The following is a 19,862-nucleotide window of genomic DNA, read 5'->3' as shown; positions in this document are numbered from 1 at the left end:
AAGTTGTGGAATTATTATAGTATACTGTTTCAGCTTAGAGACGATTGAAAGAGAGTTTCTGAATGTTCCCCTCTCTCTTCTATCCTTCTGGGACTGGATTTAAAATCCAAAGCATGCAGACAATACGGAAAGGCCAGGTTAGCAAATATAAATATGGGATTGTTTATATTCCATAATAGTGAGGCTGCTCTAAAGGATGAGTAATGGAATAAACCTCATCCTACGTTCTGCCTTATGCAAATGATGGGTACTTGTGCGTTCGGTGTGAAAGAATACTCTCTAAGATCAAGCAAAGCAAAAATAAAGCTCAGTGCATCCCATGGGTTTTAAAATGGTCTCTAAGGTGAAATAATAACTTTTGCACTGGGGAAAAATACACAAAACAAGGCTGAACTGGGTAGCATCATTACCACTATTACTTATCTATATAATTACACAACACACCCTGTGGATTCATTTGAATAGGGCTGAAGAGGACATTTTAGTGAAAACATGGTGCTTGGAGACACTGACAACATGCTTCCCTTTCTTGGGGGTCATTGCACTTAAATGAAGGAAACACTCCATCAACTTGAGGTATTGAGGAAGAGCGACTGAGCGGGCGGCTACATTACAGTCCTGCAGGTTGAGTTGGTCACATGCACAGACTGTACTCCATTCCAGACCATTTAACTGACAGAGCCAAGCAGCATCACTGCAGCACTCTCACCAAAACAGAACTGAATCGTCACACTGAAAACTGCTCCACAATAGCAAAAGTCCCCTAAATTAAGAGGGAATATGGCAATTATAATGCAATAAGAAGCTATAATGCCTTAAGCAGGACATTGGCTACCTGATCTATGGAGTGTGGCTGCAGACTTTAACTGCAAAGAGCCAAACTAAATCAAATGTATTTTTGCCTTCTTGCCACATAAGTAATGTCTCTATGATGGATCAAGTGCATAACACGTGTGGACAAGAACAGTCCTAGATGTTTTAGAATCCCTTATAGTATACTCTTTTTTTTTACTGTGCGATCTACTGCGGCAACTTGCACTTATGCCTGTCAGATATGTTTGCAAAGGTCTTCTGCTCTTTTAACTGTTGTCTCCACATATCAAATGTAGATGTGTTTGGGAGCAGGGACACAAGTAAGAGAAATCATTCTAACAACTAACGAAGATGAGTATAACACCATCCACAGGCAGCAACAGACAGGGCTGGTTAATACTGTCCTCCAGGTTGACTGAAAAGCGCCTTTCTTTTTGGAGTTCATAAAACCCCTCTTCTCCACTCATTACTGTCCTATTTACAGACACAGCCTTGTGGGACTTAGCCAGAGGTGCATCCCTCACAAAAACAACCACAGTTGCACATTAGAATGAATCCCCTTTGGGGCTTTCTCAGCACAAAACATGTGGCACTGCTAAAAATACTTGCTTTTGAATCATTCACGGCATACACTATTTAGAGAGCTCATGCATACTCATGACCCTATGCAAATATGTATCATCAGACTTTGACTAGTAGGGAATTCAATTAATGGAATAACAAGGGCTGCAGCGTGAGCGGCTTTGATATATTGTGCTTCAACAAACAAGAATCAAGCAGGGGCATGCAGGGACAATTACCTTTAATCAAAGTCTCTTTAATATTTTTAATCTTCTCACAAAACATGGTTTTACATTTGTTTTCCCCCGATAAATAATTAAAGTTTTACTGAAGATGCGCTAGTTTTCACAGCCGTCACCTTCCACTCACTGATGGATCAGAACTCAACTGAAGGGGCCGCCATAAAGTTTTAACTGGTCAACACTTTACTGAAATAGTTGATCCCCACCACAGCAACACGTACTGTATGTACACACTTACTTAAATCTATAGAATGAATTGGCACATGGACAACATTGGGACGTATGGGACAGGTACCGTCATAACCATGTGCATTAAATGTTTCACCGTGTTAGTTCTATTAAGATCACTGACTATTAGGAATTGTCTGTTCATAGATGTTGTCCAATTTTTCAGATGCTCAAGTTAGAACATATTGTGTTAAACCCCTTTAAAGAGAATAATCAAGCTCAAAGCGGTACTAAAAGAAAGGCCATTGGTGATAAAAAAACTATAAAATAAAACAGGATTGCACTTCAAAAATAATCTTTTAACCACTTAACATTTGCAGACATCACAAGGACTTGGGCTGTCTCAGTCCATGCTCTTGTACCATAGAGAGTGTGAAGGACGAGCAACCAGCCCAAAAGTCATGAAGTGTTTTAGTCAAGCAAAACCTACATACACATTTATACAGAAGATATAGATCAAATAAACATTGGTCCGATTGCTGGCAGCCTGAACTCACGAGGCTGAGTATTTATTAAGAACAGTATTTTACTGTGCCAAAACCAGGAAGGCCATTAAACTGATAATCATTTATTTATTTCTAATTAATTCAAGTAAACCAATTTTTGTTGTCGCAGAGAAAAAGGATGCTGCCATCTGCTTTGAAATGCACTGCTAACTGTAACAAAACTGTTGGATTCTTTCTTTCAGATGTGCTGTGGTCAGTTATTTTATTTATTACAATGAGGCACAGTAAACAAAGTGCAGATCTACTTAATGAAACAGAGACCAAAACATGCTCTTTTGAGTTAAGCAATGATTTTTGTACATTTGTTTTGTCATTACATTGTTGCATTTGATCAGATTCACAAAAGAAAATCAAAAAGATAGCAGCATCAATATATTGACATTACCTGCCATTGAACACACATATTGGTTGACCTCTAATACACTGCTCCCTCCCCTCACTGATGTATATTTAAATACTAACACACACTACATACAGGGAAGTCACATCTTCTCCACAGAGAGCTCCTACAGTACTCTCATTCCGATAAAGCCAGCTCATTAAAGAAATATACACAACCTACTTTATATTTAATGTAATGTAAGTCGGTAATGGAAAGTGTTTTTTGACAAGTGGTTCATAACAGTACATAAAGCTCAGAGTAGCTGCAGTTCCAAAGGGTGATATCGTTTTTTATCAAATATATCTGACATTTAAACTTATTTTGTATTTTTTATGTTGGTGTATGTTAGGAAACACGTTTTAGTTTATGTACCTCAGCATGGGGAGTAAAGGAATGAACTGGCACAGAAAGAATAACCAAATAAATCATTTTTAATTAAGTCTACTTTTTGCCACCCGCATTCACAATATTTCCACCAGGGTGCCCAGCATTGAACTCCTGAGACTGTCATCTCATTTTTGGACCCAACTTATATATATATATATATATTTCAGTAAAGCACTTGGAAGATTATTAGCAAACATTTTGGGACTTTTTGCAGAATATTCTGCCTAATTAGGACTGGATCTTGTCAAAGTTCACAAAGTTCGCTAGAGCTCATGTTCCCCTTCTAATTTAGAAGTGGACCTCGGTGTCGTCACACAGCACTCAAAGATCAATTGTGCCAGAAGAGTTGCAAAGAGCAAAACCAAGTCCTGGCAGTGAGACTTCCTAATTTCCTAATTTAAATAGCATTCAAATAAAATAAAGCATGAATATCTGCCGTAGAATATGTGAGGAATAAATAATAAGAAAAGTTTGTAATGCTATGCTTTATCAAAGACACTATCCTGACATCCTTCTACAATAAACACCAAATTGACGCCAGCATCAACAAATGCAGCACTTTCTACACTGGCCTTCACTATTTACCAACACATGCACCAAAACCCAAACTTCCTGTATAGTTTTTTTGTTAGATTATTAGGAGATGGAGACGGTTCCTACCGCTTTGCTGCTTGAAGGGGTGTGTTCCATCCATTGCTCCATGGGATCCGACTGTGTAGTTGGATGAGACATGATGCTTGTGTGGAGAGGCAGTGTAAGTGTGTAAGAGAGTGTGAGACGCTTGCGAGTACGTTTACCCTACTGTGTGTGTGTGTGTGTGTGTGTGTGTGTGTGTGTGTGTGTGTGTGTGTGTGTGTGTGTGTGTGTGTGTGTGTGTGTGTGTGTGTGTGTGTGTGTGTGTGTGTTCCTATAGTCCATGTATGTGGGAATGCCATACAGAGCTGTGTCAGGAATATTGGATGAGAGCTGCGACGGGCGAGTGTGTGGAGTGTATTCGTGCTAACCAAGTGTCCCCTATAGGACATCCTCGTAGAATCTAAGTGTCATTAAAGTGTGTGTGTGTATCCAAATGTGCAGTGAGGCTTGACACCAGTTTTTCTCCACATTTCATGCTCTCCAAACACTGAGGAAGCCATTCCTCTTTCTTTGCCTACTCTCATCAACTCCTCCCCATCCATCCATCCATCCATCTATCATCCCAAATGAGAGGGAAAATGTGTTCTGGTACAGGGCGTCAGATGTTTTATGGAGCACTTCAATTATTCAGCTTTGTTTGCCTTTCAGCATCTTCTTCTCTGCTCCACTGGGATGGCGGAGGCCTGTCACCACACTACCTGTTGTAGTGCTGCCATCTACAGGCAGGAGATTGCAATACAGTTGTTCTCAGTTATTGATCATGTGCATCACAGTTTAAGAAGGGTTTTAGTTGATCTTCACTGCTCAGTTGAAGATTAAACTGATTATAATTGTTTTTTAGTTGAAAACAAAGTGAACACTGAAATCAGCCAGACTGAAAACCAGCCGAACCTTTGACTCCACAGGAAGTTGAAAAGGCAGGTGGAAGCACAACTTAAAGGGACTTACGGGTCTAAAATCAAAACACCTTTCTGCAGAGATGTTCATGACTTCTCACAGTTTCACAGAGTACCTGATGTGAGTTTTCTATTTAAAAACTTGAAAAATCCCTAGCGTAACATTGCAAAAGAGCTCTTTTATGTTAAATGGTTTTCAAGTACAGTATATGCAGTGAAAATGCAGCTTGATTTGTGTTTTCTTCCGTCTTCTATAAATAGCAGACCAAAGCATTTGGAGACACAGCTGGTGCTGATTCCTCCATCTGCACTACAATGTAACTACAGGATGTATCATGGCCTAATGCACATGCATACACACACATACACACTAACATACTCTAAGGGTTATGTTTTGACCCTGCCAGCTGCACCTAACATACAGTTGAGGTAAACAAACGGTTTATATTGTGTTACATCATCAACTTTGGATTATTCTCTCTCTATGTTCCCATCTGGAGATAAAAGAGAGGACAATGTCTCACAGAATATGAAAGCTCATATTGTTCATATTAGTAACCCCATGTAGACTACAGTGCTCTCAGAGAAACACTTTATATGTTGCTCTTTGTTCATCTAACTCTCACCATACGAGAGACATGTTCAAACAAGACTAAAAAACCATGCCGACACAATACAGGTCTTCACTGGCCGCATATAAATGTTTAAATACAAAGAAAATAACATCTGAGGCCAACTTTCATACTGCTGCAACGAAAACATGTATATCTTATCTTATCTTTCTTAACTCAGACAGTAACAATTGAAATGTCATGATCTTCCTAATTAAAATCCTGCAAAAACAAACGTAATTTTAGACCTGTTTTGTTGCATGCTCTTAGGTTTTGTATTTCCATTAGGAGTAAAACACTTACGCATGTGAGAATACAATTTGCAAGGTTTCAATATTTTCGCTTTATTCTGCATTCACTGTGTATTTCCTTGTTCAATTTAGAATCCTCTGATTGAGCAAAGTGCCAAAAAAAACAAGTACAATGAAAGAAAAAGAATTAGGGAAACTCGAGGGTGAATACCCGGATACAATATTTGAGAGAAGATCAATTCCCTTCCACTTTCTGAAGTGTGTGATGAAGCTTATGGCAAATGTTTTGCTATAATTGTTTCACCTGCTGTTCACCAAAGTCAAATGAATCCCACAGGAGGTATTGGCTTTATAAAAAACTGAGTTAACAGATTTGTATTTGATTTAACTGATTTACAGGAAGCAGTTCGATGGGAAGCCAAAAGTCTGAGACCTTTCTGCTGTGAACGCACAAACATGAACTGACAGACAGGAAGTTTTAAGTAAGTCACTTATCAAAAAAAGACAGAAAGTGAACGAGAGTGTCGCTCACTCAAAAACAATATCTATAGGTTTGAGAAAAATAGACACCTGGTAAAATGATAAGTTATAATTAGACTATCCTTTCCTCCAGAAGTCAGATATGGTCTCCTCTTCTGTGTCTCCTCGACTGAATTACTTTGGTAAATGCTTTTTAAGCAGATGTAGAAAAAACCCCAGGTGGTGGCTAAACACAAATTACTTTTAATACAACAATTACACAGGGATAACAGTCCTCCCATATTTGTTGCAGTTAACTTATATTCTATTTCGTCAAGCCAAATGCAGTAAGCTATAAGACAGCTATAAGATGTCCACACTGATACTGTAATCAGGAGTGAGAAACAACTTCTGCCAGAGAGCATTTAGTGTTTATAGCCTGGAGTGGAATTCTGCTTCACCCGTCCCATAAGTCCTTTCTCTGTTATTCTGAAGTCAATTACCAGTAATTGGAATACCGCCACACCACTATCTCATCAGAGCTCAATCAATCTCATTATCATTTGCTTGAGCTGGTGCAACAAAGTCTTATCTCCCCAGGAGGATGTGTCAGATTAAAACGAGTGGAAGTAGCTGGCAGTCGCTAAGTGCATTAGCTAATGTCCAAGAGCAGTTAAACAAAAGTCGAAGGCTATTCAGTACATTTCCCCTGAGCTTAAAGTTAGCTATGGACCAGATTGGTTTAGGCCAACATCGTCACAAATGACTCAATCACAACCTTTCACCGTGCGTTGGCCTCCACACACAAACTGTGTCCTACCTGTGTGACTTTCTCTGTGACGTGGTGCGTTCGGTCGATGAGTTTGCAGGGAGCTGTGATGTCCATCTCCCCAGAGGGCAGGGCGAGGAGAGGGTCAGCTTTGAAATCCACAAAGTTGAGGGTGATGTGCGGGATTTTGGAAATGGCGCGGTAACGCATGAGGTCCGAGTCCGACGTGGAGTTCAAGATGTTCGCCTTACTGTTTACTGCACCTGCAAACACACACGGATAGTAATGTAAAAATTGAAGGGGATACAATACAAAAGGCTGTGTGTTTCTCCAGCTGCTCTTCCTCACCAGTGCTGCCCGGCCGGATACTGGTTTGGCGGTTCTTTCTGTCCCAGTCCGGCCTCATGGCCTCGATCTCGTCTACGGAGGACGCTCGACGCATGCTGTGAAAGCTCTCCCGCGAGCGGCTGTGACTTAGAGAACAATTGGAGCCTGAGGCGTCCTGGTTTAAACTGAGGCGGTGGTGGGGCGCTACGCAGGGGGACGACTCGGCGACGGGACCCAGGTGTCTTTGGGGAGCTGGATGAGGGCGTGAAGAAGGCTCAGGGCCCAGTAAAGTGTGCTGGTCCTCCTGACGGTCTTCTGCCCAACTCTGTAGAGCTGACCTAGGAAACAAAAAAGGACATAATGCGTATTAACCTCTGGCTTTAAGGGAAGGTGGCTAAATAACGATAAAGAATTAACCACATTTTGGCCTGGGAAGAACTGTCATGGAAGTATTTACAAAAGGTCCCCTGACCTCTCACTTTAAGATATGTTAGGCCTCATTTTAATGTATTGGGACCATATTTTGTTTTAGCTTTAGGATAGTTGTACCTTTGCTTGACCACTGTGAGATGTGGTGTATTCTAATTTCTTCTAATTTCTGCCGTATTCTAATTTAGTGATTCTCAAATGGGGGTACGCGGACCCCTAGGGGTACGTTGAGGTACTGCAGGGGGTACGTGAGGTTAAAAAAAAAAAAAAGGTTAATTAAAAAAATACCATGCATGATTACAAAAATAATCTTAGTACAATAAGTTAAATAGAAAACACAATTGTATATAAAATATTCCTAGAACCACTAAGGGGGTCCTCATATAAACATGTTACATTTGTGTATTGTATTTATAGTTTTTAATAATATATCATTTTGTTCATTGGTTTGTTAAACATATATTAATTCAATTGAAAAACTCCTTGGAAAAATATTTTTTTCATGCAGAAAGATGAAAATATCCTTAGTTTGTTGTAATTCATGCATTAAGGAGTTCATAAATCAAACACTGATGGAGCATCACTATATTGTAATTATTTATATAGGCTTTTTCTGTCAAAAATGTCCGGGGTCGGTCAGGGGGTACTTGGCTGAGAAAATGTTTCAAAGGGGGTACATTACTGAAAAAAGTTTGAGAAGCACTGTTCTAATTGATAGGATTTTTCTCCCCATTATATTCACAACAAAAGTGAATTTTGGAGGGTTCATTTTTAAAATCTAAATAAGTTAAAAGTATCTTATTAAAAAAAATCCACACTAAAGCCAAAAATGTACCAGACATGAGGATTGCATTTTAAGGTAAGAATTCAAGTATAAATAAAGTACCAAGCTCAAATTCCTGTGCATAAACGCTAGGACCCATAATCAGTATTTGGATTAAGGTGCTGCTAACCCACCTCTAGGTCTCACACATGTCTTTCATAGAGCCTACCTGCTTCCACTGATATGATCCAGGTGGTTGAGTGGCAAACAAGGAAGAGGAAGGTACTCCCCCAGGCCTAAGGACTCGTGACTGTGGTTGTCTGAAGGTACTGGCAGGGGTGTAGCGGTGGGGATGTTAGCCTCCTCTGAGACGTCCAAAGACACTTTACTGTTGGACAAGGAGCGCAGATTGGGGAGACGCAGCTTGAAGCCTCGTGGACGTCCTGCAGGAGAAGATGAGGGAAGATGGGGGAAAGGATGAGTTGCCTGTGTATCAGGTGGATTGTTACACTGCGCCACAAAGGGGGATATGGAGTAGGGAAACGTTGAATCTAAAAGACATTCAAAATACGCCTTTTAAAAAAATCCACAGGAATCTGGGAGATTTTTGGTTGAAGCCACAAAGTTAATATAACAAGAAATCTGGTTAATATTACAACTGGACTACTTCAGCTGTTTTCCCCAAGAGTCATCCCTCAACAATATTAAGTGCATCAAACCTTCTCCAAAAAATACCCAGGATTTACAGGAATAGAATTACTTATCATGAAAAAAGACATCAACGGATGATCCGGGTGAATTGGAGTGACGGTTGTCACTTTTCACTGGTTGATCATACTAAGACCACTTTAGTTATTGAAAAGGGAAAGTACATGGACGGACGGTGCTTGGATGGTTTTAAGCGCTGATGTGTGTCTGCAAAAAGGCAACCGACTCTACTCTTTTGTACCATTTCTCTTCGTTTCTCACTGAGCTTGTTTTAATGAAATAAATGGAAAAAGATTCAGATATACAGTACTAACAGTGAATGATGAAAAACAGGGATATACTGTAGAACAATGAGCAAAAACATGAAAATTGCTAAGGCATAAGGAACTTTAATAACTTTCTGACAAAAATTGTCCACGTTGTTTTGGTTAGCATAAAACGAGAAAAACAACAACAAGTGAATGAGCCGAGTCAGTAGTTACCGGTGACAAGCCAGGTGGGCAGGCGGTGGTTTAGTTCCCGTTTGCGGGCCAGTTGTATTTCATCAGTCATGCCCTCAAAGTTGAGAATGAACATGATCACCACGCCATCTTCGTTCTTCACTGGCACCACGTCCACCATACACAGGAAGCACTGACCTGCGTGGGAAGAGAGGAAGAGAAAGCTCAGTCAGACTGATTGTATTTGGTGGAAGCTTTTATCCAGAACCTCTGACACTGCAAAACGAGTATATGGTTTCTGAATTGGGATTACAATGTCAGACCCTGGGGAAGTGATTTTAGGTAACAGTGTAAGTGTAGATAGCAAAAGAACGCTCATTCACAAACAAAACATACATTACATTGAATTGTTGTTCAAATGACAACCATTCTTTATTCTACATTCTAGAAAGGAAGTCAAAATAAGCTGCTATTCCACACACACACACACACACACACACACACACACACACACACACACACACACACACACACACACACACACACACACACACACACACACACACACACACACACACACACACACACACACACACACACACACACACACACACACACACACACACACACACACACACATGGCATTAACATCTTAATTTAGAACAGTGAATCAATCACAAAATCAATGCAGCTAATGACAAAGGTGATATAGATAATCGTGAAGCATATTTCTAACGTCCGGAAAAATGGACGAGTTAAAAGTAGTTTTTTACATTTTAAAGTTCAAATATCCTCTCACATTCTTCAGCACCTGGCTGTGATTGGTCCTATCTCTTACCTGGGCAGTGGTGGTCAGTTACAACATAAAAAATGAAACGGCAGTTTTTGCAATAAGGAGCGTCTATATCCAAAATGTAATGTTGTACAAGCCAACATGCAGTGTGCAAGACTGCCTCGATCCCCCTCCCGCCTATCATTCATCTCACATCATCACAGGAGAGTGGGCCGAAATCCGATTGGACAACAGCATAATCCCAACACAGGAGGAGGAAAAATGTGAAACACAGGGAATACTAAGAGATTACACCATCTGGCCATATCTAGCAGAGTGTGTGTGTATGTGTGTATGTGTGTATGTGTGTATGTGCACATGTGTACAGTAGGCAGTCATAAGTAAAGCTGCTTTAAACAGCTCTACAGCCTTATAAAGTACAGACATGCGTCACCATTTTCAAATGTTTTAGTCTTTAGGTTTGTATGACAAGATGTTGTTAGAACAACAGAGAATGACAGCGTTAAAAAGTACCTTGAAGAAGAATGCAAAAAAATAACATTAAGCATTTAATCAAATTAGGCAGAGCAGGTTTTCTTAAGGAGATTTTTTTATCAATAGTGGACATGTTTCGGGGAAAAACAGCAAAATAATTAAACTAAAATATTTCATATTGTCAAACAAATGTAATTGGATTAATGGATTCCTGCCCTGATTCTAATGACCGTCACATTAACAGTAATCTTACAACACTAGTCCTCCGTCTAAAGAGCTTTTATTTCTGATCCTCTTTTACTAGATGTATCACGTTCTTGGAACTGTTGTACAGAACATGGAAGACAACACCTCAGAAACACTTTGGAGTTATTACAGGGAGTCGTTCCCAGAAACAGCCACTGTTTATTTACCCAAACTCTAAAAGCAACAAGCTGTGAGTGTGTGTGTGTTCCTGTAAAGACACAGTGCTGTATTTTGTGGATGGCAGATGTCAGATGACACACGCACGCACGCACGCACACACACACACACACACACACACACACACACACACACACACACACACACACACACACACACACACACACACACACACACACACACACACACACACACACACACACACACACACACACACACACACACACACACACACACTACAATCCAGGATTACATGTCAACACAAGAGGATTTAACTACAGTTCATTTTTAAAGTCCAATAAATTATAAAACAAAGTTTTTATTGTCAGTTCTAAGAAGTCTAGAACACTGAGGTTACTCGTGGTCATGTTCCACTTTTCTGATATGTTGTCCAATAATCATTCATCCATGCACACACATATTTTAAGCACATGAAAGATGTTGATGTTGTTGACCATCCTACTTCTTTCCCTCCGAGAGCATCAGATATATGATTGATCTCCGAGGTTTACAGTTCAAACAATATTTCAACAGAATGCTCCGCTTGGATATTTTCCAATTCAGCTTGTAGTAGCTGATAATCTGATTCAGGGTCTGTGCTTTATGGAGCTTGGGGAGATTATCACAATGCTCTAAAACACATCCAAAAAAGCACAGAGTGCAGACTGCTCATGTCGGACCATACACAGTATGCAGCTAGAGGCGAAAACAGAATGCCTAACTTTTTTTCTTTTTTTTTAGAAAGCTTGGAACAAAATGGTTTGCACCAAAACAATAGCTCTGTCTATTGTAGATGCTATTGCTTTTGTAAATGAGTGAGAAACTGAGACCGTGTATCACTTGTCAGGCTGGATTATTGGACATTCAAAAAAGACATTGGCAAAAAGACGGCGATCACTTTAGCAAAAAATGTATCTGACTGTAATCAACTATCTACTCGGTGTGATTCTAACTGAGAGAAACCAGCGTACTGTAAAGGGAAGGTGGGAAGGATAAGCTCTTCAGGAACATCTTTCTTCCAGCTGAGCAGGAGATGAGAGGATTAGAGAGCAGTAAACAGAGGCTCGTCTGCCCCTGATTAACCTGATGTAAAACACCATATAACGCCTTCCTGAAACTGCCTTCACTGCCACAGAGCCTCCTGCAATGTGCTGCTGGATTAGAAATTAGTAGCATAATCTCAGAGCAAATGGATTAAGGAGAAAAAGATTATAGATTGGTAAACCAGCAAAATCTGAGTCTAAGAGTCCCTTGGCAGTGTGAGAAAAGGTTTTTAGACAGTACTTGTCCATGGACAAGTGAGTTTGGCAATTTACTTGTCCGAATACATTTTTCACATTGGGGCCACTGGAATCTTCTTCTTTGCCATCGTATTTTACATTTTCCCACGGTTTTTACGACACCGCTAACGTAAGTGAGCGGTAAGATTTTACTGCATCACACATAGGGTTGGGTATCGTTTGGATTTTAACGATTTCGGTTCTGCTTTTCGAAACCAGTTATTTTTGGTTCTCGATTCCGGTTCTTTGAGAGGGTAAAAATAAGTCCCATGACAAACTGGGAGAAAAATATATTTATGACAACATTAAGTCAAATCTGTATTCCTATTTACAAATCACTTCATACTGTTTAATTTCTTACGGTTATTAAATACAATTATATACAAATAATCTCTGCATTGTTTAGTTAGTTCTAAGTGGTGCAGTTTGAGAATGGACAATTGGCCCAGTCTCCTCTGATGTTACACTGCAACCTGCCTGTGAGACAGAGTCCAACCACAGTCTGTGTGTCCAACACATGTCCTGCAACACACATTCTGCAACCTTCCTGTGAGACAGAGTCCAACCACACATGTCCAACACATAGGCCTAATAATAATAATAATAATAATAATATTTATAGCCTATAGGCCTAGCGCTTTTCTACAACTCAAAGACGCTTGCACGCTTACACATGTCCTGCAATACACATGCTGCAGCTGCCCAGCTGCTCACTGTTTGTAAAAGTAAATAAATAGTATTTTCATTTCAATAATGTACTTTCTATACCCTGCTTCATAAACAATACTGACATCCCTGTGCTCCTCCGAGTCTGGGTGTCCGGGGATGTGAGGACAGCGCGAGAACACAGACAGGGAGGCTGCTTCACTTCATAAAGGAAATGTCGTTCAATATTAACAACACAGGAGCTAAAACGCTTAATAATCTTCATTACGTGTTAGAGAAAGAACATAAGAAAGTTTGACAAAGATGGCTGTTAAACGGGCAGCGGATCCGCTGTGTGTAGAAAGAGATAGAGAGAGACGCTGAGCTGCAACGTGCAGCGATCAGTTGATCCGGAGCATAGAAAGAGAGAGAGCTGCGGTCCGCGGGGCTCGGCCTCGCCTCCTGTCCTCACAACTCTTATCAATCCCGGGACCGGACAATTGTTATTTGTTCCTACTCGGAACCGAGTTTTGCTTCCCAACCCTGCCACTGTGCTACACTACCCGCCCCGCCCAACTGTACAGAAAGCGGCGAGATGCATTCCCTTAGGAATCGACAAGCAGAACCGAAACTAACATTTATAAACGAACAATGGCGGACACGTACAATTTGTGAATGAGTTATGCCTTTTGTAAACTGAATTTATCAATAATTGGTCAATAAATCAGGGCGAAAAACGTCACTTGTCCGCCGGACAATTGAAAGATCTACTTGTCCGATATTGTAAATAACACGTCCCGGACGGTGGGACGTGTACTTTTTCGCACACTGATTGGTTTAGAATTAAATACAAATGTCTAGCATATCAGAGTTACCTACTGTATTTTAATTATAAAAGATTCAGTATTTATAAAAATGATATATTATTTATGGTTGACTTTCTGCAAACATACTACTTTCTCAGAAATTGAGTGAATCCAATTTAGAAATGTTTAAATGAACATGTAGAAGAGTTGCGTATACAGCATTATACAAAATCAAAGTCGCACTGAAAACATAAATGTATAAAGATCTTGACATTAAGCAACAAACTATTTTGTTCAGGCACTGCACCTGGTGAGTGACAGTCAATGCCAACTGCGTGGATACATGTCACTATAGCACTATAGACTTCTTGGTTTCCCATTTATTTTAACTGAATGCTGATGGAAAACAAGGACTGTTTTCAAAAGGTTTGAAAGGGTGACACCATTTCAGCATAAGCCCCAAAACACTTTATTAATACCATCTGGAGCATGGGGGCTTCCCTGTGCAGCTGTGCATCCACTCCCCCTGCTGGACAACAGCGCTCTCTGCACACTTGTACATCACAGGCTACAGAACAATATAATGAGTGAATTCGTGTAGCTGATAATCACCATCTCATAAAAAAATGGGAACATGCCGGCTTTCCAGAGCACAAAATATAGTCCAGCTTTTAATACTGTACGTTTTTGTCAAAGAGTGTCACTTGCATAACCCACAGCTGTTGCTACTCACGCACAATGTGAATGGGTGTGTTTATTCTATGTGAGTGCTAGCACAGTACGTATCTGTGTTTCCATCAGGACCGGGATTTCATATCTGAAAATCACAAGTTCATGGATACTGTCCATTAATAACAATTGAAAGGGGGGGGGGGGGGGGCATGTGTCTGTGAAATGTTTGAGGATGAGGATGTGAGATTTTACTCAGCCGCTCTGTTCTGTATCACTCACACATACACGGTGACAAAGTGACAGAGGAGATTCTCATTCACGGACACATTCTCCTCCGCTCCATCACTCTTTGGCGGGAAAGAAAAAGTGCAGATCTTCATATCCACTGAGACGGCTTTAAATATTCTGCAAGCCGACTGGCTGGAGTCCAACTGGACAAGCTCGATGTGTTCCTGGTTATATTCAGAGCCAGGGAAAAGCTGCTTAAATCCAAAACACTCAAGTCAAGCTGACAAAGCCCTTGTGTAATTGCCTGAAAGTGTCATTCATCACAAGGAAAATACAATAAAGAAAGTGGAATTAAATAAGAATGGTACTGGATAGGCATCACAGGATCTCGACCAATCAATCTGCACATGACTGAAGAATCTGTAGGCAACAGGACACGGACAGGATTCTTGGTATCAGCTGCATATTTTAGCCCGACCACCTCGTTTCACCGGGTTTTGGTTGTATTCAGGTTAAAAGTCTGTGTGGAGAGCAAAAGATTGATTATTAAGGAGTGTGAATGATGCTCTTTTGTGTACTCTATGACCTCTGAGCTGCTGGAAGTGAGCATTAGAAAAAGGGAATTTCCCTTTGGACATTAAGAGTATTTACTTTTGTTTCATTAGTCAGAACGAGGCCTGATCGACCTGACCCCGTCTCATCCTGAGAGGGAGTTCCTTCAGCACCCTGAGTCATTTCCTGTTACCTTGATCACTTTCTGAGGTCGACTGTTTGAGGGCAGAAAGGTAGGATGATCTATTACTGTGTGCACGCCGCACATGAAATGGATCAGAACCAGAATGCACCGGCTTCCTTAATTACCTTTATATTAATCACTGTGCAAGCACAAGGAATACACAATGAAAGTGGAGGTTAATGGATTATATTTACAGGATTCACCTCCTTATTTAAATTGTTGTAGCTACACTTGAGGTAATAAATGATAATTGTAACACCCACTTAACAAGTACATTACAGTAGAAAAGGTTAAAAGTTGTCAATTAAATACAATTATAAGGATCATGTTATCGAGGGAAATACCCTTAGGTTGTTTACTAAGCTTGTTCTGGACGTATTGCATCTACAAAATTATTATTAAATCTCTATGTTCCATGTACAGCATTAAGAACTAATCCTAATTAACCACTAGGTGGCATGGCACAACTATTTTTTCCTTGTTATTCTTATGAGGTTAGGATATGCTACACGCAGCTCCAAACAAGTAAGTATTTCCTGCAAAAAGGAATGTACAGTATGTGGCCCTACACCTCAGCTCTAGGCCTCGTACAGGTGTGTTATCCTGAGCGGCTCGGCAGGGAGTTGGATGACAGAATGGAAAAATAAATTGGTGTGTGTGCTTGTGTGCACTTGGCATCCGCCTGGCTGTGTGAATGTCATACAGACAGTTAACATTGGTGTTGCAACCCCCTGTCCCTCTGATCTTGGCTACCAGCTGTCTGCTAATAAGTGATGTAATATTACTCCATTTTTCAACATTGAAACCACACACACACAAACACAGAGATGCCACGTGGCTGACCCGCTGATCATTGTTTTAGATTGCTTATTGATGATAATCGTGGAAGAACAAATTACTTAAATAGAGACAAACTCCCAACTGTTGAGCTGTGTGTTTATGTGACACGGTGGTAGCTGGATTGAAATAAGTTGTTCTGGTGTGCGAGTCTGTTCTTACATCTTAGTTTGCGTCTGTACTGTCCATGCTTTGAAGGAAACGTGGTGTATGTTTCTGATACATTGAGTCACTTTGTTTGTTTGTCCGCCCTCTGTTGGTAGGAAATAAGAAATGAACGCCGGTGGAGCTGTTGTCCATGATTGATGCCGTAAAGCTGAGGGAGCTGAGGAGTGACAGAGCTCCAGTCTGACAGAGGGGATCCATTAAAGCAGCTGTCTGTCCCAGAGGGCACCTGCCCCGGATAAAGAATGAGTTGTGCTCCTGAATGGAGCCCCCGAGTTTATTCACAAATCTTAAGGTGGATGCCTGAATTGGTAAAGACATGAACTACTTCAAAATAAAGGCTACTTTAAGAAATTCAATAAAGTATTAGTGAGGATAATCTTTACCTAGTGCAGTTTAATTTCCTGCCATTTCAAAAAAAATCCAAGATAGTGTAGTGTTTATTTGACTGAAAACATCAAAATGAAACAGCAAGCAGGAATTGAAGATGGTTTTTCAATAGCAATCTGATAAGTAGAGCTGTGGCTGTTGAAAGCAATATCTTACTAGTTTGGTAATGCAATCAATTGTATGTATTGTATTTGTTTCTGGGAAACACTCAGTGACAGTACATCATCTTCTATTTGTTTTACAAAAAGATATTTATTTCATACAAGAAAAATAATGTTATATAATTATCGCCCTTGATGGAACCCATCCCTTTCACTACTCCATAGTACGAGTGCAAAGTTCATCAGAAAAGCTTGTTTCCAATCAACAGCACTCTCTTCATCAGCCTCCAGTCTCTTCCTCCACACCCTTCTCTATTGACAGGATTGGGAAATGAGAGAATTAAGTAATGGAAGGAAGTTCATTGATCACCGATTGAGGCCTTTCATTAGCACTCGCGTTTGATCGACACACCCATAGCAACCAGAGAGAGGAGGAGTGAGGGGAGAGAAGGAGGTCAAAAAGTTTAGAGCAGCAACCTAACTCCACTTAGAACTTGAACAAAAAAAAAAACATCATCAAACTGTACATCAGGCAACAATGATAATTTGTCTACCAATGAATTGGAATTGGAACTGCTTCCAAAAATGTAACCTTTTCCAATGTGGCGTCTTGCTCACAGAAATATTGATAAAGTGGACATGAAAACGGACCTGTCAAGTTCCAGTTCACTTTCTTTGGCAGAACTGAGTATAGTCCTCAGAAAACTCAATGAATATAAATTCCTTTCCGAGGACCAATTACAGAACAGGCCTATCTGGCATCAGACGCAGGGAGACAAGTGGTCAGGAATGACACAAAGACACTCAGGAAACTAGCCTATAAACAAATGTGAAAAATGGCACTACGACCAATAGGAACGATTTTGCAAAACCATTATAAAAAAACATAAAATATGTTGTCTTTTATCCCAGATATCAATATATGTCTATTTGTCGTCCAACATATTGCAAGAAACGTTCACACACATGGTTAAATAATGTCTGAATATAGAAACTAAATCTCCAGTACAGAGTTAGTCCAACTGACAAGTATCATGATATCATCAATAATTCATTATTTGTATAGTTAATATAATCATTTATTGTAAGCCTTACTTATGTTTTTGATTTGTTCATAGAAGAAAATGTTATTACCATGACTGTCTGTCTTTATACTATGTGTGTGTTTCCTGCTGAATAATTTAAAATCATATGAGGCTGGGTTAAGAGTCACTCACAGAAGGACGATGTGTACAAAAAATATCTAAATATATTTTGTGTTTCTAAAAAAACCCAGCATGAAGCAGAAACAAACACAAAAGATACGCACATGTTTTAAACAAGGAGAATATCTGATACAGCACAGGGTGGGCTGTGGGTGCCTTCAGGTTCCTTTACTTTGTGTGACAGTATAATAAGCCAGGCGTGAAGGATCAACCACCAAGATGTCTAAATGTCTCTACCAGTGACACTGTTGGAGCCGCGGTGTCGAAAACACACAGCAGAGTGGGCTGGATGTCGGTTTAACCCACTCTTCTCACGTCACACGCACTGCTATTAACAGATTACCTGTCAGTGATGGAGCACAGGAACAAAAGACCATCATTTGCATTAAGTGAAAAACAGAACCTGACACTCACAGACTTTTGGCAAACACATTACACGTGTGTAAGCAGTGTTCGGCAGATTACATGTCAGGAGGCTTTCAAAGCATCGGCTCTACAATCTAGGAAAGAGGTCAGGAGACATCGATATGCATTGGTCATCCTGCGGAAGGGAAATAACCCCAATGTTCAGTTCAATTTCCATCAAGTTGATCAAAAAGCAGGTGACTTGTTTAGAGAGTGAGATGAAAATAACATATTTTAAAATGTTTTTTAATGCACTTTACTTGCTTCGAAGACATTCATCATTTAAGAATGACATTTCTCAAATCATAGGGTCTGCATGGGGTTGTCTTATTGTATTGTCTTCTTAGTATTAACATCATGGAAAACACCATCTCACATACATGATTTGTGGAGTGATATGACAATGAGATATTTCAAACTGCCAATTTGCATATTATATCAATGCCTTTGGACAGAATTTAGTGAATAAACTGGGTAAGTTAAAGCTTAATACACCTCTATCAGTTAGGCAAGTTTGAACTATATCAGGAAGGGCTCATTAGCAGACAGATACTCGATGTATTCTCTGGGAGAAGCTCTCCAATTAAAGAGGCCCTGCCAGTGAGAACTACTTATTTCACAAGGGCTGCCTGCCATTGTCTTTATTCTTTAGGATGTTGTATTGTGTTAGCAGCAGGGAGGTTGCATGTTCTGTATGTAAAGTGTTTGCATAATAAAATATGTGAGCATTAAAGAAGCACAGCATATTCACCGCATATACTATTCAATATTTTCCCTGAAATCCCCCTGATTATTACATTCATTTTTAAGTTAAGAAATAGCTGTTAATTTGAATATTCACAGCCTAATAGATTCCATGACATTGACTCTCTTGACTTTTTAATGACTTTTCGGAAAGCAAGTACTTTCAAAATTAACTTATAGTGCCAAGAAAGTGTTTAAATATGCCTAATATAACAGATGTCAATGCTTAATGGCTTACAACTGGCCAAGTTGGCACAGATCTGCAAAGATGCACAATCAAGGACAGACCCACACCCTTCATATTAGGAACATTATACAACATCATACATGTCAGCATGCCCAGGAGATAAATGTCACAGACAAAACATTAATGGGAATAATCTGTGATAAAGGGCTTTAGGAGGCATACTTTTACGGAAAATATATAACATTTCAACATATTTCATACATTAAGTGCACATTTTTCCAGATTCCCTTCTTTTAATGCTTGGAATATTCGTGGCTGATTTTTTGCAACACCATCAGGTAAACATTTAAACAGGAATGTGAA

The 19,862-nt window shown here is 39.9% G+C and overlaps 1 protein-coding gene across 4 annotated transcripts in view; it reads right to left on the bottom strand.

Annotated features, from left to right (window-relative positions):
• Positions 1-19,862, bottom strand: part of kcnh2b (potassium voltage-gated channel, subfamily H (eag-related), member 2b) — a gene marked incomplete at its 3' end in the record, with an annotated part of 220,946 nt that overhangs the window by 90,797 nt on the left and 110,287 nt on the right. For all 4 annotated transcript variants that reach the window (XM_079661958.1, XM_079661960.1, XM_079661959.1 and 1 more), the window contains exons 3-6: positions 9,451-9,606; positions 8,490-8,703; positions 7,090-7,406; positions 6,793-7,004 (exon numbers count right to left, since the gene is read on the bottom strand). In XM_079661958.1, the coding sequence (XP_079518084.1) occupies positions 6,793-7,004; positions 7,090-7,406; positions 8,490-8,703; positions 9,451-9,606 (899 nt within the window). The remainder of the gene's footprint in view (positions 1-6,792; positions 7,005-7,089; positions 7,407-8,489; positions 8,704-9,450; positions 9,607-19,862) is intronic.

The sequence above is a fragment of the Notothenia rossii genome, assembly GCF_949606895.1.
Source record: "Notothenia rossii genome assembly, chromosome: 12".
Taxonomy (NCBI): domain Eukaryota; kingdom Metazoa; phylum Chordata; class Actinopteri; order Perciformes; family Nototheniidae; genus Notothenia; species Notothenia rossii.
This window is presented reverse-complemented; position numbering and strand designations above follow the sequence as displayed.